Genomic DNA, 27,474 nt, shown 5'->3' on the forward strand with positions numbered 1-27,474 from the left:
CCTAAATAATATTGTGTTAAGAAAAATGACCACACACTGAGAGTTATTCCAGCATAGGAGTACTGGTTGGACTGGGCTTAAGGGAAACTTGTGACAGGGCACATACACACTGCAGAGAGGTGGCAGAGGGTCTACAGAGGCCCTACAGCAAATTGACCCTGAGACCCTTACGATTATAAGAAGTGTTTGTTTATGCAAGCATTTATGTACATTAGTTATTGACTTGATGTTTCTACTGGAGAATCTTGGATGAGTCTTCTTGACGTCTAAAAAGAAATGGGAGTGTCTAATAAGTTCATTTTTCGTGTGCATTATCACGTGCACTGGAAACCAGCGCTCTGTGTGGAGTATTCCTACATTTTGAAGTTATGTGTAGGCTGCCCGGTGTTGTGGTGATTTTAATGGCACGGTAAGCGATCATGTGATGGAGGATGGAATATGACACCTCAGGCTTTAAACACACACACACACTCACACACACACGCACACACGCACGCACACACACACGCACACACGCACGCACACACACATACATTCAGACACACACACACACACACATACACACACACGCACACACACGCGCACATACACATCTGGACGTAAAGCTTGAGTCGACTCACACCTGTGCTGCAGCAGGACGCACGGCACGGCGCGGCACGGCGCGGCACGGCTGCTCTCTAGGCTCATCAGCAGCTCTCTGACAGCAGTCAGCTCAGTCCCGCAGGATCAGCTCTGCGGTCAGTGCTGTCACTCTGACAGTGTCTCCAGCCATGAGGAGCACCGACACCGGGACTGCGCCACTATGCCACAGGATATAACCGAGGAACCAACGCAGAGCCCCGCAGAGAATATCCGAGAAGTGTGTGTGGATTATTACAGCAAAAGCACGCCAGCACTTTGCTTTTTACACTCACGTCCATGATCGACAGGGCGAAAAAACTCGGCAAAGGTAAGACTGCTAATGACATTATAGAAATGTTCCGTATTATAACAATGTCAGAGAACTGATCTGAGGTCAGTCTCAAAGTTTCTGAAGCTAAGAAATAAAATAAAACCCACTGGAAGGTATTAACAGCTTCTGTTCTTTCATAATAGATATACCAAAATGTACATGTCTATATATGCAATGTATTGACATAATGGATGATACGTTTTAATCATTTTAATAAATAGGGAGGAAATTGTAAAACATATTTTCCACATGGTTTATTTACACAAGATACACAAATAGATACACACATTTACATTAAGATACACAAATACATTTGATAGGAGAATATTTCAATTCATTGATTTGTAAGACAGCCTATAACCAAAAAGTACTTTTTTCTTTTTTATTGGATATGCTAGAATAAAATCAATATATACACTGGTTGGTAGTTTGTCAATCCATAACTCAAACGTCTCCAGCCCTTGGATTCCTTATCTACGTCTCCTCATCAGTGATTGCTATAGATTTTTGTAGAAATTAAGTTTCTTACTCACATCTCTATCATGCTGGTATTACTTTATTTCTTTCTACAAACCTAACCTCTGCATCCTCCTGCATATTTATACCACACATGTAAGGAAAAATGTGCTAATTTTCCCCTTAGTGTCTATATTGGCAGCTCTGTCTGTTTCTCATTAGTTACATTCTGCTCTACAACTCTGTATGGTGTTGAGAGATTCTCATGAAGTGGAAGTTGAGAATCAGTTTGGGGCATCATTACAGAGTATGATTAGTTGGATTGAGATCCATCTCAGCAGTGACTTGCTTCCCTGTTCAAGTGTGTAATTTGAGGACATCAGTGTTAAGGCAGTATTTAACAGACTTGTGTGTTTCTGCCAAGAATATTACATGAGAGGAATTTGACTTCAGATGTTTTAACTTGATAAGCTTTTAATCGGATAGGATCACATGCAGGACAAGTGACCATTACAAGTGCACATCACAGTATATTTTACTGTCATATCAACACATCAGGTTTTGATGTTTTTAATGCAGTTCCAACATAACATATTTTAATTGTGCAAGAGCAATGACAAGTGTAAAGGGGTAGGTCTGTGTGGGCATTTCCAATCACATGTTACTTTAGCTTGCATAGGTGCAGTGGCGCAAAGTGCAAAATGGCTGAAAGAAGAGAAATATAGATCAGAGGGTGTTTTTATTATTTATTATTTTAGTATGTCATCCAGTCACATCACTGCTCTTATGATTCTAAAACAGCTGAGTGACAACAATAAATCAACAAATAGAGAAAGCGTCTTTAGGAAATCATATTGTTTTCTGGGTGGAGTTCAATGTGAACCACAAATCTGCTGCCAGGGGCAGATGGTGGTACTATGTGTTTAATTATGTAACTTTAATTCAAATTTTAAAATTTATATTTTAAGCATCACTCTAATTTCTGTGCATGACCTCCAAATATTGTGCCCTTATTGACATAATGATCAGACCAAAAGACCAAATCAAACTACCAACATCTGGCTTTGAGCTGCCTCATCTGAATGAACCCTCCATCTCTCTGGTCCTCTACTCCCCACTGTGCACCATGCATGCTACGTTGGCCACCAATATACCACACAGACAGGCAAAGCAAATTTCAAGGTCAGGAAAATACTAAGCTGTCAGAGTGCTGCTTCAATGGTTGTTGCACTGCCATGAAGATGGAGCCCTTGGTTTGCTCTGCAAATTGAGCAACAGTCATGTTTACTGAACTAACTTGTCAAGCGTCCGCTCAGATTGATGTGGGATGGTCAGCCAAGTTCAAGTTTATTGTCATTGTCATATGTATTAGAAGCTACAATTCACAATACATGTGCAATTAAAAACAAGAAATACACATATGTGCACACCTACCTAGACAATACCCAGCCTGTACAAAGCTAAATGTCCAGAATGTGGCAGATGTGAAAATCACTTTCAAGATGTGGGGTAGAGGTGGGAGTCAAATAAACAGGGTTTATGGGAAATGTGGTCTTGATTTGGACACACACCAGAAATAACAATCCCCTGTGTCTGCTGTGAGACAGAGGCTGAGCATCTCGACTGTTTTCTAATTAATCTATATTAGTGTTTGAAAACCCTACATGCATTTAATATAACATACACTTTGAGCCAAGATATTGCTTTTTGGTTATTAAGGTAAAATGACAACATGAACCCATACTGTATAGAAACTACAGCCTGTCATTGGGTGTTTTTGTGTAGAGACACTATTTTGTAACAGTGAAGTCACAATGTTTAGTGTCTCCTGGTGAAGTTATCCAGAGCAGCATCTCAGGATTATGAAGTGTTGTGTGTCTTTTGGCCTTTACACTGATACAGAAAGAGGAAGTCTTTCAAGTGTGTGTTTTAATATAGCTGTAGGAATAACACAATTGTAATACAAGTTCTTACCCCTTTGTTTCTTCAACTGCAAAAAAGCAACAGGGCAGTAATTGCAAGGTGGCATTAGGAAGAGTTACGGGCCGTGAGTAGCTACTGGCAGAATAACAGTGGTCTGCTTTATTGCAACCTGTGCTAATGATCAGCAAAATTTGGCAGGCAGAGAAACACTTCCACCCTTGTGTCTGGGTCAGAGCTGCTGTGGTACACATAAAAGCCCCATTAATATAGCAGCTTACATCTATCAGACAGTGATCATTTATACATTTGGCTGTTTATTGAGTAAGACCCAGAACAGTCAGAGGAGTCAGTAGTAGCAAAGGTGAGAGTTTGTGAATCTGTTCTCCTTTTAATTAAAGCATGTTACTAAAACATGGTGGGGGCATGATAGTACAATACTAGGAGCCTGAAGGAAGCGTTTCTTTCTGAAAAGGGAACATACTTTTTTGTCCGGCCTCAGTAGCACATGGATTTACAAAGTTAGTTCAATATTTTCTGCTTTTGGTTGTGGCTGGTTTTATGTACTTAACCAGACAATTGGGAGATAACCAATAATCAACATTTGTTTTATGATTTACTGGTAGTAAGTTTTCACCCTGAAGGTCTGTTTAACAGATTTGACTCTGCAGCCCCACAGGACGATTTTGCAAAATTCAACAACAGGAGTAATAGGCAGGTCAATTAACATACCACTAGGTGCCTATAAGAACAATGTGTGCATATGTGTTTGCTATGTGCTCCCTTTGACAGAAAACATCTTTTAACTAGGTTGGTTGTTTGCTGCCTACACTATTTTCTTATATGTCGAACTTCAATATTCCAAGAGAGCGATTCCTGCTCTCTGATATCATTTGAACCTGTGCTCTGTTTTGCTTGGTCTTTATTGGAGTTTGTTTTGAAAAATGGCTGTTAATGAAGTCAGTTCCCAGAAACTTGGAAACATGTTGACAACATGGTAAGAACAACATTATAAATTTGTATGTTTTTACATCATCAAAGAAATATGAAACCACAAAGTTCTAACTTCTGATTAGGGTATTAAAATGATTGGAGTGGGGAGGGGGAGGAACCCCATGTTTCTCCTTTTAAAATAGCAAGACCCTCCTCAGCATTACTAATATTTTCCTTGGACCGTCCCCTTGACTTAGAAAAAAACTGTAAAATCATCCCGCCAATATCTCAAAATAATAGGATGGTATTTGTTTCACGTTAATAACTAAAAGCATAACATAAGGAAATTAAAATGGTGTACCCCTATTTAAACATTACAGTAATACACACAATGCACACATTAAATTAGCAATTGCCAAATTTATGGCAAAAATAAATGTGTATCCCATCCCACCACTTTCAATTTTTAAATCAAGAACTACTAAATGGAAGTCTGTAATAATGTTTTCACTCCACCCTCAAATTCCAAATAATAAAAAATATGAAATCGATCAGATGATGTTATACCTGATATGTACAATATGCAATCACAATTGTTTTGTGTGAGGTGTGTGCAGTAATTAAGTGTCTTGGATACAGTTCTGAATAACTCAGGAGGAACCTACAATAAAGTGTGTGCACTAATGTATTGTACTGTAATTTCCAAACTAAACTCATAAGTCAAACAAGTTATGTTGAACTTGGATTACAGGATAGGCTAACTTTAAATTGATATTTTAAAGTGTTGAAGATTCTGCTCTCTGTTATGATGCCGTAAGCGACTGGAGCTAGACTGGAGAAATAATGTTCAATGTTGTAATAAATGTAAAGACCCATGTGTGTTCTGTTTTTTTTACAAACTGATATATTGGTTTGTATTAGCTACTAGTTGATTATGATGGAAAAAATAAAGTTTTGTTTTTGTCATATGGCAAAGTGCACTTTTATGAACCATGTCATGGCTAAACAAAAGTCGTCTTTTCAATATAACAATTTGATTATCTTTATTGTCAATAAATCTAGCAAAGAATGAAGAAATAAAATATCAGTTTGGGATGAGAAAACACCCCTTCAGCAAAAAAGAGTTTAGTTCGTCTGATGATCTGCCAGCAGAATCCAACTGTCTCACTCAGCCAGTTTTGTCTGGTAGGCTACTAGTCAACACATCCGCCTGTCCACTCATTGTATACACTCAGTCCTACTATCTGCAGTCTGGGGCTCAATACAAGCCCAATTTGTGTGAAGATCTATTTACTCTAAAACAGCAATTTAGTGTTTGTCAACTTGGCTACTTCAGTTCTGTCCATCAGGTCTATAGATGGAGGTATCTGTAATGTCTGTAAAATGGATTTAAAGGTTGTATATGTAGAATTGTGAAGTAATTTACATTAATTTAATATTAATGGTTTTTTATTGCCAATGAGTGAACGGGTAGTAATGTAACGTAAAAAATGAGACCTTCTCTGACATTCTCGGTTGTCAGTACCAGCTTGTGGACTGAATTCTATGTGAAGGAAATCCAACAAAGTGACGTTTTTGTGCTCTCCTGAGTGCCTTGCTTCTCTCCCGCTAACATCAACAAATGACCAGCATAACTACACAACAACACAACAAAAACTGTGCTATCTGGCTAGAAACACCCTGCAGATATTAGTACTCCAGCTAATGAGACAGCTAGCTGCCTCCGTCAACCACTTCACATTTCACAACAAAACACCCCTGCAATGACAAGTCACCCACTCCCAAGCACAAACAGCTAAAACGATGTGCTGTGTGCTGATTAGATTGAATTAATAGGGGACCTATTATACTTTTCCTTATTTTCAGTCATATACAATACATTATCTTATTAATTATTAATGTCAGATGTTCATATTAAACGTGGCCAAAGTGTCAAATAATGAGGTAAATGTATGTAGCAGTAATCCCTGTGAGCAAAAAGCACCAGCTTCAGACTGCTCTGAATGTTCGGTTTCCAATGTTTTTTTCTGCTTTCAGGCCGAGCCGACATTGGTTCCAGACGGATTTCTTTATATGGTCATCTGCTCCACTCCGCTAACATTATGGTATTTTTCCTTTGTTTTGGGGGTATTACGCCGAGCCATTACTCAAGTCGGGCTGGCACGCTGTGAGTGTTTTTCCATTAGACAGCACTGCAAAGTAAAATAAGTAGTTTACCTGTTGGTGGTGTGCTGGTCGTCTACAGCTCTTCATCAAACATCATCATCACTGTGGCTGTTTCTGCTTGTACTATTCCTCCCTGAATTATTTCTAGAGCTCCAAATATCTCCAGATATTGTGTCGACTCGTTTTTACTGCAGCTAATGAAGCTCTGCTAATTCTGAGAGGAACACGTTTAATTTCCTGTAAATTCTTCACGATAAAAGTCTCCCATTATTTAGTCATTTAAAAGCTTTTAATATAAAGTAGTAAAGCAGAAAATGTTTGGTTTTCATCGTCAGTAACTTAACACTCTGATATGGCTGGCCCTCGGCAGGCTTCCTGAAGCTGGCCAATCAGAACGAAGGGGGCTTAAAGAAACAGGAACTAAAACTGCCTGTTAGAGACAGAGGCTGAACTGAGGGGCTGCATAAAAGGCCAGTATAGGATAAATTAGTTTTTGAACTGTGAATCATGCAAAGCTACTTTGGTCCCCTTTAATGAGCCAAGGCTTTAATTTCAAATAATTTGAGAAGTAATAAAAATTCAAAAGTCATTAGGCAAATCATAGGCCCTTGAGGGTACAAAAATGTATAACCTACTTGAATGAGAAACCACTTCTGAATGAAGGCTGGCTATTCCATATAGTCATATAGCTCTGTGAAACAGAACATGATGCCAAACAAAAATAGGCGAACATAGAAAAATAAGTATGTGCAGTTAGCACAGCTGGTGCATGGAACCTTTCTGTGTATATTGTTTGGTGCTGAACTGCAGGATACAAAAGGTTTATCAGAGCTTGTTTGCTGGAAATGGATGCCTATGCAGTGTTGCAACTCTGAGTCACAGGAATTTCTGACAGGTACAATATCTCCCACTTCATGAAAGGAAGTACAGCACCAACAGCCCTGTAGCAAAACAGCTACTATATAATAAATTACAATACAAATAATACTAAATTAAACTAAACTAAAACAATTGATTAAGGTAATTAAGAAGCTATATACATTGTCTATTTCTATCTGGTTTCACATGTCACATATGTATTATTTACTTCACGAGGAATAGCTAATTTAGGCTTAGTTTCCATCCATCTATTGTAATTGCAAGGCTAGCATTAGGGGTAACCATCATGGAAAAAGTCAGAATAATGGGAGGTTTTCTCGCTCTTTACACTCTGCCAACATGACACAAATGCAGCTGTTATGCGGCTGGTAAAATAAAAATAATGTGCTAAAGGAACCTAAGAGCTAATTACAGCAGCAGAACAGGCTATTAACACTCAATGATTTTGACATGTGAGCGACCCTTTTACCAAACACAGCAAAGAAATTCAAAGTTTCTAGTGAGGTTTGTTGAGAGTCTCTTGCATGAAAGTGGATCTCCTATATGGCTGTTACACACCACCTAGCCAACCCATGGATGTATGAAAAAAAGCTGATTATGGCTTGACTTCTGTAAAATTGACAGAACACCTCGAACAGCAAACAAGGTAAAAAGAAAAAAAGGCCTTTTCCACAGCACACATTTTGATTTGTCATAGATGCACAGGTGGAACTAATGACAATAATGATGGATCAGTTCCATTGAAGTGTTCCAGAAAGCCATGACAGTGAGTAAGCATGCACCAATACCAGTACCCTGGAACTAGCTTACCTAAATGGAATGCAGTTGTTATTAATATTACTGATTACACCTGTGACTTTTCTGCAATAACATTTTAAAATTCCAATGACTGCTCTTTGTATTACAAATCTTTAAACCATGATGGTTTGATATTTGTAAAACTCAAACTTGTAAAGATTATATAAACAACCAGTCAAAGCAGATGGCCACCCACCAAGAGCTGGGTTCTGCTTGAGGTTTCTTCCCGTTAAAGGGGAGTTTTTCCTTACCACTGTCGCCAAGTGCTTGCTCATGGGGGAATTGTTGGGTCTCTGTAAATTAAAGAGTACGGTCTAGACCTTCTCCATGTGAAAAGTGCCCTGAGATGACTTTTGTTGTGATTTGATGCTATATGAATAAAACTGAATTGAATTAAATTGAATTGAAAAGCATGAGACTTCTAAGTTAGATATGTAGATGTCTATAAACAGCTTACCCTTAGTACAGTAAGCCTTTAACCAGATTAGGTGCTGTTATTTGTCAGCATGCTAACATTCTGTATTGGTCTGTGGTAGCTGCTCTTTATTATGTGTGCTATTTCAGCTTTGGTAGAATCTGAAAGCAGGTGGAGATGCATCTGCTTCTGCAGCTTATGGAAACAGAGGATGTTCTTGGAAATATGGACTTAGTTCAGTTCTCCAAACACAAAATTGTGGGAGTGATGGCTAAAGGCATTTCAGTAAACAGAGCTAACCTCTCCCAGACCGCCTGAGACACTGACGTCCTCATCTGACAAGCAGTGTCTGTCTGCCAAACACTGGTCGATTTATTTTGCTGTTCACACTCACAATTATCCAACCTGTCTTAAATAAATCTTTTTATTTTAAAAATTGTTCAACGTTTAAATGACAATAACAAAAGAAGTAGGTCCTGCCACATGCCTGGTGATGGAAGCCGTCTGCTTGGTGCTGAGCTCACATCAACATCTGCTCCACACCAGTCACACTCACACGCTGGGAATCCAAACAGCCCCCACTTCATTTATAAAATCTTAATTTATATAAAAATGTCTTCTGGACATCTGTCAAGAGGTTCAGACAGGGTACACTGGCTCAGCTGGCTCTATGTGCTGCTCCATAGACACATAAACATGGATACTTTGAATGCAGTTTGTTTGAAAGCATGTGTGTGATCAGTGGTCATGCATAATGTTATGGAAATGAAGCTGATTTGGTTGGCTTGCAATTGCACTTGGACTCAATGCTGTATCTTTCTAAAAAGAAATACTGTGATACTCCACCAATTCATCTTTTTTGTGGGCCAGAAAGGTGGCTGTTAAGAGGTGGTTGGTTTATCCTTACCTGACAACAGCAGGTGTCATCATTTCAGTTACAATGTATTCCAAAAGTGACAAGTTTTTACAGTGGTGACAAAATTTCCATAGAAACAAATCACCCCATAATCAGCTTCTCTGCTGTTCATCCATGAGTGACAAATCTTAGCTAAAGGCCTCCGTACACTTCAAACAAATTATGCCCAAGTGTTTATACCTGTTCTGAATGGCCAGCCTTCTCCTGACTGCATCCCACTGCCTGCCGAATCTCTGTCCAACAACTCTGTGTCTTTGTTGTTTCAACATGATAAATCATACAAATGGTAATAATGGCACACTCTTTGGGACAGTCTCACCTTGAAGACATTAATAATGTTGCACTCGAAAATGAAGTTGCCTACTGTCACATGCATTCAGTGCATTCAGACTGAAAACAGCCCTGTGTTAAAACAACGCAAGGGGCCGCATTGGTGGGGACATGTTGTTTAAGGTACCAATGCATTTAAAAGGTCTATCAGACATCAAAACACAGCACAGATGTTTTACAACTCTGTTATCATGGTGGCAACTGTTTTATCTTTTATCGCAACAATCACACAGTAAACAGCAGAAACACGGTGTTCCCATTACAAAATAATCCACCAGGAATGTGTGTTTGCATGTATGTGATTGGCCAACACAGTGCCTTGTCAGATGATGTTTCATTTCGTAGCAGCAAAAGTTGAGCCTGGTTCAGATTTTTTGCTGAATGACACTGTGTTGTATTGCTGGAGCCCGCTATATTGGCACCCCCACGCATTCCCCTCCGCTGCTGCTGCCTCTGGTGCTCCGGGGCTCCAAGACTCTGATCGGGGGTTGTTCCTCATTTCAGCTGCAGGAAACAATACGTACTGTACTTTAGGGGGCTGAGGCCAAAGTGTCTGTGTTGCAGTGGTTCAGGATCAGCTTTAAAGTTTGCTCCTCGCTGAGATTCCAGGGATCACAGATCACAGCTTCAGTTTTTGCAGCTTGTACTGTGCTTACATGCATGTATGTCCAAAAGTAGCCTGGATGTTCAGCCAGTGCTCATGCTGTGCGTTTCACTCTCAGTGGGCGGGAATACTTAACTGTGTAAATATCAAGTATCTGTGGTGCAGGTGATTCTGTTCTGATACTAGGATTTAATACCTGGATTTGGTAGGCTGCCTCCCTCTTTGATCCAAAGTCAATGTCAAACAGTCTAGCAGCAATGCTTCTTCTTTTAGCCGGCGCTGAACATACTTTTGCAGGGAAACTGTGACAAAAGTCGCCGGTGGCAGATTATATTAGCTGTCGCTAATTAATATTAATTCCCTAAGTAAGATACTTCACAAAATGCCAAGTGAAACTAGTGTGCTGTATGATTAACGTGCGCTCTGCAAGCCTCTGTCTGTACTCAGCCAAAGATCATTTATGAGGACAGATCTTTCCGCAACACCACCTTTCCTTCTGTAACACTACTGTTTTATTGCATAGTTCCAACAACTCCAGCAGAGTGAGTAGCCTTATCTAGTGCAATGATCTAGCCAATAAGGGGCAGAGTCTCTTTAAAATATGCCCTAAAAGAGGAGAGGGCTAACTACACTCAGGTATTCATGTGTCTGCAACTGACCATCTCTGTACAACAGCAAGATTTCCTGCTGGGCTCGTCGTCCCCAGTGTCGCTGTCCTCTCTGGTAGCAAGTCTACCCGGCCTCAGCAGGTACCCTAAAGATGAGAATATAATGCCAGTAACCCATTCCACAATCTGTAGCTCACACGCCCATTTGCACCACAGAGTATTGTTGTTGCCAGAGCGACTCACGCAATTGGGCAGAGCTCTGAACTCTGCCTGTCGTCTGTGTCACGTCAAAGTACTCTGTGTACTTTTCCGTTCAGGGGGTGGCTTCCACATGCGGTTGTCATCCCTCTGAGTCATTCGTGTTGTGTCGTTCTGTACTTCCGTTAGTCCCCTCTCTCCCTCTGCTCCCTCAGATGCTCCTGCTGCTCCCTGCAGTCCTGCTCCTGGGGGGACAATAGTGGTCAGAGGAACTTCATTGGCCCACTGCTTGCCGGCTCTGCAGGGATTGGTTTCTTTCAATTTAAATCACAGGTTCACAGGTGTGAGTGAGCTATCCATTTGAGAGTACAGGCAGGTTAACATAAAATACATGCAAAGCAAATCAAAACAACATAAACAAAAGAAAACTCAAAATACATGCAGAATCAATCCAAAATAAATACACAAATATTCAACTCAAATGTCAGCTGTGTGAAAGATCAATTTTAATACTGTTGAATGGGTGAATGTGACTCGAAGTGCAAAAGCACTTTGAGTGGTCGGGAGACTAGAAAGGCGCTATACAAGTACAGTCCATTTACCATTTACCATTTGAATCTGAGCTTCCAGTTATTTGGTGCACACGCCCATTTGTGCCACAATGCAAATGGGCTACAGCTCTTATGTCAATCTGTCTTATTTAAATTACAAATTTCATTCTTGATGCTATGTGTATTTATTTTACAGTGTATACTGAGGATTGTGAAATGGTAACTACATACTCAAATTCAGCCAGCTCCCTCCTTCCCAGCATTTTTTAAAAAGTGGGGTCAATGAAGAAATTTAACATTATTAGCCCCACTTGTACACTTACTGTAACAATAGCAAATTGTCACATTGTCTTTACAATGTTTGTTCTATTCAACACTTTATAATTTTGTTATCCTGTTCAATGCTGTATATATTGCAAGTCTGTCCTTCCTGTGAGAGGGATCCCTCCTCTGTTGCTCTTCATGAGGTTTCTTCTATTTCCATTCCATTTCCCTATTTGAATCAAGGGTCTAAGACAGAGGATGTTGTATCTGTACATACTGTAAAGCCCCCTGAGGCAAAATTATGATATTGGGCTACACAAATAAAATTGACTTGACTTGACTAGTGCTCAGTACTCAGTATTTTGGGGGGCTATATACATTGCCAAAGCAACTATTTATTCAGGACATTATACCTCTTGTTAAAAGTCTAATATCAAAGGCATTTCTGACAGTTTTTCTGACTTTTAATAATGTTGCATTTTGGCAGTGACTCAGCTTGTTGCAATGTAATATCATTAGATGTGTACAGAAGTCTTAAGAGAACATTAATGTGTATTTAATGAACATGTAACATGATTTGGATGGACTTTAACTCAATAACAGATATGTCCTAAAGTTCTAGCAGATGGTTGTGTGGTTTGATTCATGTTTATTCATCACATTGCTGGACAGTGACTCACATGGCCTAACTCTGGTGACGTGGCATCACATTCCAGCATTTTTGTGTGAATACTTCTAGTTGTCTCTCTCGCTGAGATGTATACAAGGCAAAATTAACACTGACTTACAAAGCGTGTGTAACGGATGAGGTCTGGCTTGACTTCTTTTCCTGAGTCATTCATTTGTTTTTACTCACACTAATTTAGACACTTGAGCGGTTCCACACTGTTGATGGTGTGTGTGTGTGTGCGTGGACGTCAGTAGCCACTGTAATTATTTACATCTTACAGAAATATGTTTTAAGTTATAGTGTAATTGTGTGCAATTATTTTTTCTTTTTCTTTTTTTTAAAGTTATTTATATTTTTTTTTTGCTCTGATCTATCAGTCTCTGAGGCAGTTCTTTCTCCAAGGGAGATTCTGCCAATCCTTTCAAATGAGGCAGCATTTGTACTGTTTTGTGATGAGCTCATGGCTAAAAAAATCCTCAGGCTATCAACTGTAGTCCTCTCAACTCAAAAGGCAGATTTGGTCAAGAGCAGACATAGTGCTTGTTGTTTTGATAGACTAAGTGGTACGAACCACTTCTTTGCCAATGTACCTCCTCTTAAGACTGCCATCCATAATAACTCTTAGGTTTTTAATTTGTGTTTAATTTGTGGTTTAACTGTGATTCCAATTATGCATCAAACTGTTGTCTTTGAGCTTTAGGACCCACAACAAACTTTTTGTTGTTTCCCTGTTTAGCTGTAAGAATTTGTGAGCCATCCAGTGGTTAATGTCATCCAGGTAACTGATTAGGGACTTTATGAGACTACTGTCATCAGAGGACAGTGAAATAAGAAGTTTTGTGTTATCAACATGGCTATGGTAACTTGTGTTATATATTTGTTAAAAATGTAACCAAGAAAAATCATGTAAAGGTTGAAAAGAAGGGGGTCCCACATGATGAAACCATTTTCATTTTGAATTCCCCATTACCCTTTTCTCTAGTGACACCTTCTCAGGGGAATGAACCTTAATGCATTCATGGGACTAACCTGTTAGGTCTGAATGACCCTTAGGACCTTTAATGCCACCCTTGTGCCAGCACTGGTAAGGCTTTAAGAACAGTTCATTTCATTTCATCTCCAAAAACCCATCCCCATGCATAAACGAAACCATCCGGACATTCAGGTGCAAATGCCAAAAGACTGAGCGCCTTACAGAAGCCACGAAGCTGGAAGTACACAGAATGTATCTCAAAGATCTCATGGGTACCCTCAACAACATGGTGAAGGCTGAGAGATCCTCTTATTTTGCTAATCTCATCTCTGTCAACAAGAGGAACCCTAAAGTCCTGTTAGATACTGTAAATCTCTGTCTCTCCCAACATCCCTAAGCTTCCAATCTTATCAAACAGTGACTGCAATAACTTTCTCAAATATTTTATAGACAAGTTACCAATATTAGGGCAAACATCTCACTCATGCCCAGTCCGCTTACTAATGGCTCCTCAAATCCAGCCATCTTGGACTCCTTTTGTCCAGTGTCCATGGAGGATATAGCAGCCCTGTTACGACAAATGAAACCCTCCTCGTGCCCAGTAGATGTCCTACCAACCACTATGTTTTTAAAGGGTTTTAACTGTAAGTCTCAAATGACATTTTAATGGCTGCAGATGCCGGAGACTGTTCTGTTCTAGAGCTATTGGACCTTAGCGCAGCATTCGATACTCTGGACCATCACATTCTAATCCACAGGCTAAATCACCTGGTGAGCATTTCTGGGACTGCATTGGAGTGGTTCTCCTCATATCTCACAGATAGATCTTTGTCAGTCTCTGTAGGTGAATTTGTGTCGGACACTGCAGCTCTGTCATGTGGTGTCTCCCAAGGATCGGTCTTGGGACCCATTCTATTCTCCATATACATGCTGCCACTGGGACAGGTCATCATCAGTTTCAAGAACATCTCCTACCATATGTATGCTGATGACATCCAATTGTACTTTTCATTGAAACCTAATGAGCCTCACAAACTCTCTGTACTTAACAACTGTTTAAATGCAATTAGGAATTGGATGGCAAACAATTTTCTGCAGTTAAATGCAGACAAAACTGAAGTCCTGATCTTTGGCCCTGATAATCTTCAGTCATCAATCAGGCAGAACCTTGGTGCCTTATCTTCATCTTCCCGGTCTTGCCTGCGCAATCTTGGTGTAATTTTTGACCAATCAATGAGTTTTGAAGTGCATGTTAAGACGCAACTCGATCATGTTTCTTTAACCTGAGAAATATAGCCAAACTCCAGTCTGTGGTATCAATAAATGAAATGGAGATGTTAATACATGCTTTTATCTCATCACGCTTGGACTACTTTAACTCTCTTTTTACCTGTCTTAATAAATCTTCCATACACCGCTTACAAACTGTCCAAAACACTGCTGCTAGGCTTTTAACAAAATCCAACAGATGGTAACATATAACTCCTATTTAAATCTCACTGGACTGGCTTCCAGTAAATTTTAGAATTCATTTTAACATTTTGGTGCTCACTTATAGAGCCCTACATGGCCAGGCTCCACAGTACATTACGGACCTTCTGCACTCCTACACCACTAGTCGAGCTCTTAGATCCTCCACCCAGGGCTTTCTAAATGTACCTCGTACACATTTTAAGACTCGAGGGAATCTTGCTTTCCAGTCAGCAGCCCCTAAGCTTTGGAATAGTCCTCCAACAAGCTTAAGGTCCCTAATGTAGACTCTTTTTAAAAGTAGCTAAAAACCCATTTGTTCAGACAGGCATCTTTGACTATGAAGAACTTTGTAACTGGTGTTTGTGAAAGGTGCTATATAAATAAACTTCACTTTGCTTTACTACAACACATGAATACTGTCGGATGTAATGAGTATTAGTCATTAGTCTCAAGAGGCTGCATGTAGTAGTGTTTGTTGTTAATACATGACATTATTGCATAATAGGCATGTGAACTGTAATACAGGCAAATTGCAGTCAGTTTAAGCTACATTTCACCCCTCTCATGCATATCCATGTTTATTCTATTCTAAATTGTAGTAACAGCATGCAGGTTTGACATTAGTGTCATTGCAGGCTATTGTTTACACACATGGTCAGTGTTGTGTAATCTGACCCTGATCTTCTCCTGTACCCTACTTTCCATCCTTGTCTGCCTCACTATAGGAAACAGTCAGCCTGAGCTATTTTTAGAAACATGAAGTTGTAGGGGAAAAAAACAAACAGAAAAAGAACATGAAAAGGAAGACATAACAATTGTACTTGTTCTGCTGTTTTTACATCCTGGTGGTCTTTTAAATGATTTATGGACATAATCTTTGTGTCTGTCACCATAGAAGGTTCCACTCACAGTAAGGAAACTTAGCATTTCTTTCTTGACTCTTAAGATCTTGCGATTGTAATTCATTTTATTAATAAGGTACTGAGTGAACTTGAAAACCTCTGTTATTTTATTAGGCTATAAAATGTACTATACACTGTATTAAACATATTAGATTAGATGCAAGATCCTTTCAAGGACGTTGCATGCTTTGCTCATCTTTATGAGCCCTGTCAACGTTTGAGTAGTTTTCCAGTCTGATCTTTCTCTAATACAACAGCTGCATCCAGCTGGGTCATCACAGCAATCTGCCTGGTGTGCTGCCTTCAGCATTCATTCCTTGAACTGGTCTAGAGACTGTTGACTACAAATGGATTTTGTGGTCCTGTATCACATGCAGTGAGCAAAGTCTCTGTTTTATTTTCTGGTATTATCTGTCTGTCACCAACTCTCCTGTGGATTTTGAATGAGTTGAGTTGCTGTTATTGTGTATATACCAGTCAAAAATTTGGACACTTTTGACAATTTTCTCAGCACCACAATGCCCTCAAAACTGACTCAGAACACACTGTCCCAGCCTTTTCTTCCTCCTGTCTGTCCACTACTGGCCCCTTTTTAAGGGTCACTCTCACAGCTGACAACTACAGGGAAAAATCACTGCAAATCAATACAAAGTTGTTCTGAGTCATCACCTTTATCCTGTGATGAAACATCACAGGATGATGAAACATCCCATCTATCCTGATGGGAGTGGTCTCTTCCAGGATGACAATGCCCCAATTCACAGGACATGAGGGGTCACTAAATGGTTTTATGAGTATGAAAATGATGTGAATCATATGCTATGGTCTTCACAGTCACCAGATCTCGACCCAATTAAATACCTATTGGAGACTTTGGACCGACGTGTTAGACAGCGCTCTCCACCACCATCATCAAAACACCAAATGGGTGAATATCTTTTGGAAGAATAGTGTTCCTCCCTCCAGAACAGTTCCAGAGACTTGTAGAATCAATGCAAAGGTGCATTGAAGCTGTTCTAATGGCAAATGGTGACCCAACACCTTACCACTTTATGTTGGTTTTACCTTTACTTTGTTACCTGTCTGTATATGTAAAATCTTTTATATTGCTGTTTGTACAAAACAAACTTCTTGCAGGAAAGACCAATTGAGTGTTTACTAAAAATAGCAAACAAACATGACTGGGGGGAGATAACATGTTAAAATGAGAAAACTTATTTTCATTATGGTCCCAAACATGGGTCACTGAAGGCTAGTAGGCTGAACTTCCACCTTCCCCATAATGAAAGTCCACACACAGTTTCCAAATTAACAACCAGGAATTTCTTGCCTAACAATAAACAGTGTAAGTTGTGATGTGTCACTTTAACACATGATGCACAATTGACAAACAGTGCATATAAACTGTATATCCATATACAGTAACTTCTATTTTTATTATGATCAATGGCCACCTGGTTGCATTCTGTTTCCCAACTTTTCAAAATGACAAGACTAAACACATTTAACAAGTAGCTGGATTGAGGATCACACGAAGGCTGCATTTGGACAAGCCTTATAATGTAATAATGATGTAAATATTTGGTCATGTCAGTTAGTGTTACGAGTTAGAAAAACAAACATTTATTTTTACTGATTATTACTTTTTTTCAGATTATTACTTTAAAATGTAGTGTTCCTCTCAGTATAATAGTCTATGATTGTTTAATGGAGTAACAATCCTCTGTGGACCCTAGTCCACATTATTCTGAGATTTAGACATGGATCTGAATACATTCATCCCGCAAAAAATATGTGTAAAGAATATTGTGTCACATGTTCAGTTTCTCTCCCTCTTTGCTCAGTGTTTTCGTTTATTAAAAAAGGAGGAATTACAAACATTTTTAAAGATTATAGATGGAGTGTTAAGTGATCTGGTGTGTGTGAGGTTCACACTAGTGGTCTTCATAGGGCCACTCATCTTAGTATCCAAGACCTGACTGAGCTGAGAGTGGACTTACTATCAGCTCTGATTATATCCTTCATAAGAAGAAAAATGTATTTTTTTTTGTGGAGGAGGGAGGCAGGCGGCCTGTACAGCTCCTCCACTATTTGGATGGGGTCTGCCTATCCTCTGGTCTATTCACATCAGACTGAATATCCTCAGGTCACTTCTGAATTTCTTTTTTTTTGGGGGGGGGGGTTCAGGTAGCTTTCCTGGTGGAGCTACTAAGTGGTCAATGGTAGAAGATTGGTAATATCAGGCAGCTTGACATGACCACTTAAGTTGAGTCCAAAACAAGTTCAAGTCTGAACAGTTTTGAGATTGATTCAAGACCTGGTCCAAACTGGCTTGAGACCAATTCAAGATGGTGATCAAAGAAAGAAACTACGCCCACTCAATCAGAAACAAAATATTCATGCAGTATTACACATACACATACATATTACCTTAACAGTGCAGACATCTGACAGGCAGCATAATAGATTCTCCAGTCTGCTACAAGAGCAGCCGGTGATGCAGGACAGGAAGGGAAAAAAAACTGGACTTTATCAAGACCAAAGACTGTAACAGGAGAGACAGTTGGCTGAAACCAAGACAAGTCAGAGTTAAAACACCCACTAGACCTGGACAAGTTTGGGAAAGTAGAGAAAAATTATTGAGCCCAGACCAAAACCAGACTAGAGTATTACAGCTGTGGCTCCAACTGTGAGTTTACTGATCTGAATGAACAGGATGGATTTTTGGTGTATCTGAATTTTAGAAAAGGATTGTGGGAGTGAATTTCCACAGCTAAGGTGTGAAGAGAAAGTTTAGTTTTCATAAGCCTTTATTTCCCTTTATTAATCAGATGGGTCATAATGAGACATTCCCTCTAAACTTATAAACGTATGTATAAGCACCAGACAGCATTGATACAAAATGATTCTCTAAAACGAAGTGAAGCGTGTCATTCTGTCTGAGTAAACAAAATTTGCTTTCAATGCCAATGGCACTGTGGTAAACAGAGCATGCCTCATCAGTGAAACTCTTTTGATCAATAAGGATTTAACAAAAGCAAATGTACCTTATTATTAAAGTGAATGAACACTGGGATTCCTCCCATCTCATGGAAACATTCCACACGGCATTTAAAAAGACTACTGGTGATTGAAGAGTACTTTTCTTCATTGTTGTTATTATTATTTCCATTTTTTTCAGATGGAAAAACCTGGTGGAGGCAGGAGGCGTCGACTACCCAGCATCACTTGATGAACTGGAAGGTGAGCATCTTGACATAAGTTCAGTCATAAGGTCTTCAGCAGTCTGTTTCATTGTCACTGAAGGCCAACCACCACCAATAAACATTAAGGGATAATTAGTTCTCTCTACAACATACAGTATGAATATAATACCGCATCATTAAGATGTTAATCAGTAAACATAAATGTTTAAACTCCTGAATTAAAAGTTTAAAAAGTTATCATTCATCCATTTACATTCCTTTACATTACATTCATTTGGCAGACATATTTGCCCAAAATGCCTTATGCCTCAATGCCTTAAAATAAGCATACTCAAAACCAATAGGAACAAGAGCTAGATGTCATCAAAATTAGAGGTGCATTGGATTGCCTGTGGTGGAAGATAGACGGCAACTCTGCTGTCCTGACAGAACAGAGCTTTGACCACAGAGTCCTCAGAATGATGGCGCTGATGCTGCTGCAGTACCATATGTTCTTAATGGCCATGCTCAAAGGCAGTGTGAAAATCCTGACAGCATAATCTCATCCTGACCGCATCCCACTGCCTCTGATCACTCTCTCCTCAAAGGGTAATAATACACATGAAAAGTGATGGAGGTAGTTGTGTGAAGGATGAAAAAAGACAGCTTGAGAGAGATGTTCAAATCCTTCCTGCCCTCACACCTCCAGACACCCAGCCAATTACTGCGTATAGTCAGCATGATTGTCCAATTGTTTTTTTTGCAGAAAGTTACAAAAAATGTCAGATTCTACCATCTGAGAGATTGTTTCAGACACTGCCTGATGATCTCTGGCTTTTACACTTGTGACCATGGAAGAATAAATGTATGAGAATCAGAGAGAAAAGAAAGCCAGCAGGATTTGCTGCCAGACAGTTTGCATATATGTTTCACCATCAGCCAATTTCCACTACATTGCCCATTTGATCTGGGCCTTAGGATCCTGCCAGACACTGTAGAGAAACTCATTTCATAAGTGATCTTAAAATATTTATCTTCCCTGCACGGCGGGAAGGTGTCATGTGTCAATTAAGTAATTAAAGAGGTGCAGGTGTTGGCTGTAGGTATCCCACAAGGCCATGGAGACAGACACAGGGAACCCAGACACAATTTCCATGTCAAAGAGCAGATGGAACAGGATGGATCAGCTTACCCAGTGCAGCTTTCAGTTTCCACAATGTACATCATACTGTACATCACCAAATACTACAAGACGACTGAGAGTCTACCGCAATGACAGGCAGCTCTGTGGGACTGTAGTCAGGCACAGTGGTGCTATGAGCTAAATGCTAATTTGGTGCTAATTAGCACTAAACATAAAGTGCAGCTGAGAATGTCATTAGTTCTATAGGTATTTAGTTATTGACTATTAGACAAAATGAAATTTTGCCCAGATGGTTGTGCTAGAGAAAGTCAAGAGATCACCGCATCATTACAATTTATTCTGTTGGGACCAGCAGGAATAATGAATGTCTTCACCAGATTTTACAGCAATCCATTTCACTCAAAACCAAAATTCATGGTGACAATATAGATGAAATGTCAGGGGGTCACCAAAGTCACTGGGCTTCATCCTCTTGAGACCATGAAATTTTTCCAATAGTTCATGAGATACTTTAATCTGGACTAAAGTAGTGGACCAACCAACACTGCCATCCTTACAGCCATGCTGCTAGCAAGTCTAAAAACAGTCCTTTTTTCTAATCTGATCTTAATTTCACAGAGGAAACTTAAGGCACTCATGCACCCAAGAATAGCTCTTTTGAAAAAGCATTACAGGACAACTGAGGCAGGATCTGGAAAGATGAGATCTGGAGTACACAGTAATAGTAAGAGCTTTGAATAAGGTGCAGCAAGAAAGATTTCAACATAAAGCATGTATTCAGAGTTTCTGATGAAGACACTTGGAAGCCGCAATGAAAAACCCAAACTCTGTGATTTCAAACTCTCTGATTGTTTTTCCTTTGAAGTGCAAGTGAATAAGTTCAGTACCCTTACAACCAAGCTGACTACTGAAGTAGCTGTCTGGGTGTTGCTATCATCAGGTGATGCTGTGGGTGGTGGCATCATTGCTCACACTGGTGGAGGATGTGTTTTCTGAGGAGGACAATAAAGAGGCTCAGTCAGAACTCCAGCGCTTCCTCAGGCAACCCTCCTGGCCTCCTGCAAATGATCTGGAATGGGACAGCAGCATCGACACACCCTGGCCTCAAGCCCTTGGTAGGTACTTAACTTTCTCATTTCATTAGCATTGCCACAATCTCATTTATGTGACACAGAAAACACAAAACACTGGCAGGACTTTTAATGTGACAGCTGCTTTTCTGTCTCCTCACTTGCTCATTCTTTAAAGTGGCCACAAAAACAGGCTGTCATTTATTTCCCAATAATGTAAACTACTGTATTAAAATATCAGCATAAGAATCCAAAATGGGGACTCATCTCTAATATTGGTCCCTACAAGGTAAAAAGTTAGTGTTAGGTTTAGTGGTACCATGGCTATGGTCAAGGCTAGGGTAAGTCTCCAGACAACAAATGCAGGTCAGTAGGGTTAGAGATAGTGGGCATTCAGACTGCGTTAGAACAATGCAAGAGACTGCGTTGGTGTTACTTCAGGTACTGACGTGACATGAAATACAATCCAGGAAGTCCAGCTGGAGTAATAGATCTGCCTTTAGATTTGCCTTAATCGGACTGCTGATAGTATAGAGACAGACTAGAAACTAGCAGAGAAGGAGTGGGTTGACATGCAACAAAGGTTCCCTGCTGGAATCAAAACAAGGACTTTGCCGTTAAATGGTACGCGGACACCAGGATGCCCCTTATTTGTGACATAGCTGACCTAACAAACAATAAATATGCAACTGTCCCTTTAGGTGCCTATTGGAAATAAATCACAATCGCTGAGATGTGATGTTCATTGACAGAGAGCATGGAAACCTTGTCTATCACTGAGTTTGAATGTGATTATTCAGTATGTATTTACAATATAATAATTTACTATATCTATGTATAAATGTAAAAAAAAAAATAGAATACAATATAGCAGGAAGTAGAAGAATAGTAGTAAGTTTGCATTATTTAATAGATTTGGAAACTCTGTAACATGTGCACAATGGGAACACAAAATATTTTCTTCCACTTCTGTGTAGGGGCCATGTTACATTGGCTGCCTGCTTGCATACACTGCTGGGCTTTTATTAGTTTGGGAAGCAAATTCTTCATCTTTATCCTTCATTGTAATGTAAAACAGTTTTTGTGCGGCTAAGACATCTGGGAAAACAAAGCTTTGTAAATCTGTGGTGGAGGCCATAAAATAGTAGCATGTCACTCCTGAATGACTAATATAGCCTCTGGAAATTTGCCTGGTAGTTTTCAACACTGGGTATGACCTTGGTCAATTGAGAAAGGGGCCTCTGTATACAACATGGTAAAAATAATCAATTCAACATGACAGCAGGTTTCTGTCATGCATCATAGTCCTGTTCATCACAGCCAGGAGAGTAATAAGATGAATGGTTGTGGATTGAATGTCTGTTTATTCTACCAGCCAGTTTGGTATGCAGCCAAGCCAGACTTAAGTCTCTTTTATGATAAGTAATATTTTTTTCTGTTATTAAACTGAAATAAAAGAGATTTTAAGAAAGCCACCCTTACAAGCATCAGCCTGATCTTTCAGCTTTACTCATTATATTATATTATATTATATTTCCCTTATTATGTTAGACAACTGGAAATAAATCCAAGCAAATGAGCTTTATCTGCTGTATCACCATTGCAAGTTCAGTGGACTTCAGTCACAGCATGGTACACCTGAGTATGTCACCTTAATAGTGACACTTGCATATTGCATTTGAGGAAGTGTAAATGTTTGGGCCACCACTGGACACTGCCTACAGTTGATGGGATCATTCTAGTATCATCAGCATTGGGACTTTACAGTCACCAGTCCTATACATCACCATCTAGAGTCCCTCTGGGGCTAATCACTTGTGTAATTAGAAAAGAGTTGACAGAGTTTTTCCAGATTTGGGAAGCTCTACTTACTGGAAGCAGTCATACCACTGCAGACTCAGTATATACAGAGATCAGTGTCAGTATAAAACAGTTGTTCATGTATTTTTGAACCATTAGCAGGATTTATTTTAAGATCACTTATGAAATGAATTTCTCTACGGTGTCTGGCAGGATCCTAAGGCCCAGATCAAATGGGCAATGTAGTGGAAACTGGCTGATGGTGAAACATATATGCAAACTATCTGGCAGCAAATCCTGCTGGCTTACTTTTCTCTCTGATTCTCATACAGGATCTACTTTAATGCCAATAAACATCTGCAACTTAGCACTTCATTAGGCATTATCAAGTAATAACGCAGTAATATATACACACATCACAGGTGGTTATGAACTATGCAATGAAAAATCATTCACCTCCCACACTGGACCAATTAAAGCAGATATACTTACAAGAAAATTAGAGAATATATAGAAAAAATATTGTAGAAGAACATCTACTACAATGCAATACATGAATCGCATAAATTACCCAAGAGGGATGCATCATTGTAGAAACTACAAAATAAAACATAGTAAATAGAAAAAAATACAATATTATCCAACTAAGAACAAGGTTTCAATAGCAAGATGTTCAAACTAGAAGTTCAAACTAGAATTGGGCCAGAATGAATAATAATGTTTACAACAATAAAAAGGGGTACATCAATAGATGTTCACTACACTTGTTTTCTGTAGGAGAAGAGTCAGATTGGTTAGTTATATTTTAAAAAATTTTAAGTTTTTAAGCAGTTTTATATTGTCTGGAAGTACAGAGAGTCTTGCAATTGTGTGACCTGACATGCCAGACGGATTGTTACACAGAACCATCTGAGATATCGTCCATGGAAATTGTTTGGAAAAGGGTAGGCACTTGTAAAAAAAAAAAAAACATCTTGGCAGGTGATTGGATGAACCATCTTTCCATCACCGTCTTATCTTGCGAGGCAGTTGGATTCACAATGCTGATTGGTTCGGACACAAGCGCATAACTTGAAGCCTGACAAGATGGATTCTCGCGTTCTCACATATCATTCTACGTCATTGCCCAATTGAATTTTAACATGGGAATAGTTGTATAATTACATGAAATAATGCAAACCTTTGTGGCATGTTTTAACATGGCTGAATATATACCTGGGCGGGTTTGACTCAGGAGGCCCTGTGCTCTTCGCCTGGGGAGTAATTCTATGCATTTTTATGTTCTTTTTTTCCTCATGATTGCAAGTTTTCTTTTCGTAAACATGAAGACATGAACTGACAAGCACCTATGCTGCTGTAGATGAGCATTCTACAATGGTAATAATCATTCCCTGAGAAAAATACAGGGTGGAATCATTTAGAGAAAGTGCAGGGAAAAGCCATTCACAGGTCAGGAAGTTGAAATCAGTCAAACACCTGGGCAAGGTCTGCACAGCATAGTGGCTAAATCTTGTTTGAAATGTTCTTGGCAACTGAGAAAGCAACTTCAGCTCCTGTTGGAGTTCAGCCAGCAGCTCCGCTCCTCTAGCGGTAATGACCCTGCATAGTGACAGTACACTTTGCACGGCTCAGCTGATAACCAGCCGAATTTCACTCAACAGCCATGTCTGCTTTCAATTTAATCACACATGCTCTCCCCTGCTAGCTTATAAAACTCTGCTCTAATTCAGTGTATAAACTAAATGTGAGAAGTTTCTTACTTTTAAGTCTCTAAAGGCCAGACATCTGGGATATATCTGGAGTCCGAATATGATTTTCTATTATGTTTGCTTTATTAACACAGTCATTGATTCCAACAGCCTCAGTCTGTGTCCATTCTCACGTCACATGGGATGGATGGGAAAAATTCCCATGTTTACAACTTACAAGTGTTCACGTCACAGGACAACTCAAGATGGTTGTATGATTACAGAGTTAGTCAAGGGAAGGTTAAAGTGCAATGACAATTTAACACCATAAATGAAAAACTTTGGCTGAGGTGAAACATCCCTTTTTGTTTGATTTTCAGGCACTTCCATATTATGAAGTGCCAAGTCGTATATATCATAGCTTTCACAAAAATCAATTTTAATTACAACTTATAGATTTACGTGAATGCTAATTACAATGTGATGTGAGCATGGTATTATTCTGCACTAGTAGGTGTAGTCGAAAAAGTCTAACCAATAAAGTTTATTACAAATGTGGCCTTCCTGCCCACCCCATCGGGATAAAAAAAGATATTTGAGGATATCATCTTGGGCTTTGGGAAATGGTGATCGTCATTTTTCACCATTTTCTTACATTTTATGGACCACAACAACTAATTGATTAATCTATCAGTCAAGAAAATAATCATCAGATTAACTGATAATGAAAATAATCGTTAGTTGCTGCCCTTAATATTTGCTTGTCGGGAATCAAATAATTGATGTTTCTTTCTTTCTTTCTTTCTTTCTTTTTTTGCAGAAGAGTGGTCACTGATGCAGGATGAGGAAGTCCATCAGGGAAGATGGCCGCGCTCCCCTCGTGATCCAAACTCACCCAGAACGTCACGGAGGAACCGCAAGAAGTCCAAGAGCAGCCGCGACTGCCATGTGGAGAAGAAGGAAATGCGGGTGCGTGATCTGGGTCTCGGCTACGACTCGGATGAGATAATCCTCTTTAAGTACTGTGTTGGCACGTGCCACAGCTCCCGCAAGAATTACGACCTGGCCCTCAAGGCTCTGATGGACAACGGGAGTATCTCTGGCAAAAAGGTCAGCAGTAACCCCTGCTGTCGGCCCACCCGCTATGAGACTGTGTCCTTCATGGATTCCCAGACTATCTGGCAGACTATTAAGTGGCTATCGGCGGCCAACTGCAGCTGTGTGGGCTGATTGCAGAGAAAAGTGTATATCTGCAATACACAAACACAGAGACGCTCTTGTGTGAAAGAGCAGTATGCTGTGAGGCCTGGTCTGTATAGTGGGCAACTTAACCTTGGTTCATGTAGTCTGAGGCCTGCGCCTGGGATGGGATCCACAGTGCAGTGGCCAGGGCTTTCCCTCTGCTAATAGCTTGGTTGTTGTTAATGGAGGGTGAAAATGCTCAGATAGGGCCTGATGGCACCAGCAGGCTATCTGGATGTCTGCCACCAGCCTGAAGCAGGGGGAGGTTTGTTTAAATGCCACCAGCAATAAGCACAGAGGAGTAAACTACTGGTATCAGTGCATAGTGGATTATATTTGTTAATCCTGTCTTTCATTCAGCCTTTTGAAGGCTTTTGGGTGATGAAACACACCCTTTGGAGGTATCCAGGTCTTCATCTTTTTGGCAAAAGTAGCTCTGAGTACAGGTAGCTGATTACATTTCTAAGCGTGCAGCTTGGTTAACTCACCAGAATTCAGTAATTGATAACATCTGTGTATGTTCTGACTGGGAGGTGTTGATTTCAACAGTAAGCATTGAACCTTTTCAACTAACTGGCAAATATGTTAGCTGGTGCTCAAGCGAGCATTAGAAGAGGCTAACTGCATGCAGACATTTGTTGCTGAAACATACAGACTCCAGCTGTTATGAAGGGTTACGTTTTAATTTGTGTTCACAAATTATTAGTTTGTGCCAATTAATAAACAGAATGTAAACATTATCTTTAAGGGACGTCAAAGATAACACAACCCTCAGTCTAACAGCCAAATTGCCAAAAGCACAGTACACTGTAACACTGTATTAAACCCAGGTAACCCAAGATTGTTTATGATCTAACAACTTTTACTGATTATTAGAGTGAACATGGACTGCAGAAACACTGTGCACAGTTCCGCAATTGTAGCATATTAACTCGAAACAAATTTCTGTTTGTAAAAATTTAATTTGAAGGTAGAAATGACTAAATTGTACACACAATTCAAGGCAAGGATATTAATTATTTTGTGCTCACTAATTTCAAAACTTTTTCCCATTTTATAGTATATGCCAAACACTGTGGAAAAAAACTAAAAGGCAAAGTATTAACAATATTGATTTTCATTTAAATTAATACATGGACAGCGCACACCATATTTTAGCAAAGCTAACTCATTTTTATTTGGATACTGATTGTAAAAAACTTTGCCATCATATTAAAGTATAGGTTTTGGTTTTTTCAAGTCTGTTTTCATACAATACTGGTGTTCCATGTACGTGGAAATGGGCCTTGGTTGCTTTAACCATCCCTATTCTACATACTGACATGTTCTCTCGGAAT

At 39.5% G+C, this 27,474-nt stretch overlaps 1 protein-coding gene and 1 long non-coding RNA gene across 3 annotated transcripts in view; one reads left to right on the forward strand and one right to left on the reverse strand.

The window, feature by feature from the left end:
- Positions 1–398: 398 nt before the first annotated feature.
- LOC137188365 (neurturin) lies at positions 399–27,327 on the forward strand. 2 transcript variants are annotated; one of them, XM_067598020.1, is made up of 4 exons: positions 399–949; positions 19,190–19,251; positions 21,278–21,452; positions 25,716–27,327. In XM_067598020.1, exons 1-4 carry the CDS (start codon positions 919–921, stop codon positions 26,123–26,125), a joined length of 678 nt encoding a protein of 225 aa, XP_067454121.1. In that variant the 5' UTR covers positions 399–918; the 3' UTR covers positions 26,126–27,327. The 2 variants fall into 2 exon arrangements, with proteins under 2 accessions (XP_067454121.1, XP_067454120.1); XM_067598019.1 differs by lacking the exon at positions 399–949 and having other exon boundaries at positions 11,509–19,251.
- The window catches only part of LOC137188366 (uncharacterized), a 33,866-nt gene continuing 8,536 nt past the window's right edge, over positions 2,145–27,474 (reverse strand). Inside the window, exon 2 of the long non-coding RNA XR_010929375.1 lies at positions 2,145–11,489. This is a non-coding gene — a long non-coding RNA (uncharacterized lncRNA). The remainder of the gene's footprint in view (positions 11,490–27,474) is intronic.

The sequence above is a fragment of the Thunnus thynnus genome, chromosome 8, assembly GCF_963924715.1.
Source record: "Thunnus thynnus chromosome 8, fThuThy2.1, whole genome shotgun sequence".
Classification (NCBI taxonomy): Eukaryota; Metazoa; Chordata; class Actinopteri; order Scombriformes; family Scombridae; genus Thunnus; species Thunnus thynnus.

Bases quoted from the DNA above. Each gene is read 5' to 3' on its own strand.
- LOC137188365 (XM_067598019.1), top strand. From the start codon at position 19,072: ATGAACACTGGGATTCCTCCCATCTCATGGAAACATTCCACACGGCAT. The intron at 19,252-21,277 runs GTGAGCATCTTG...TGCTATCATCAG, and splicing joins ATCACTTGATGAACTGGAAG to GTGATGCTGTGGGTGGTGGC. The intron at 21,453-25,715 runs GTAGGTACTTAA...CTTTTTTTGCAG, and splicing joins ACCCTGGCCTCAAGCCCTTG to AAGAGTGGTCACTGATGCAG.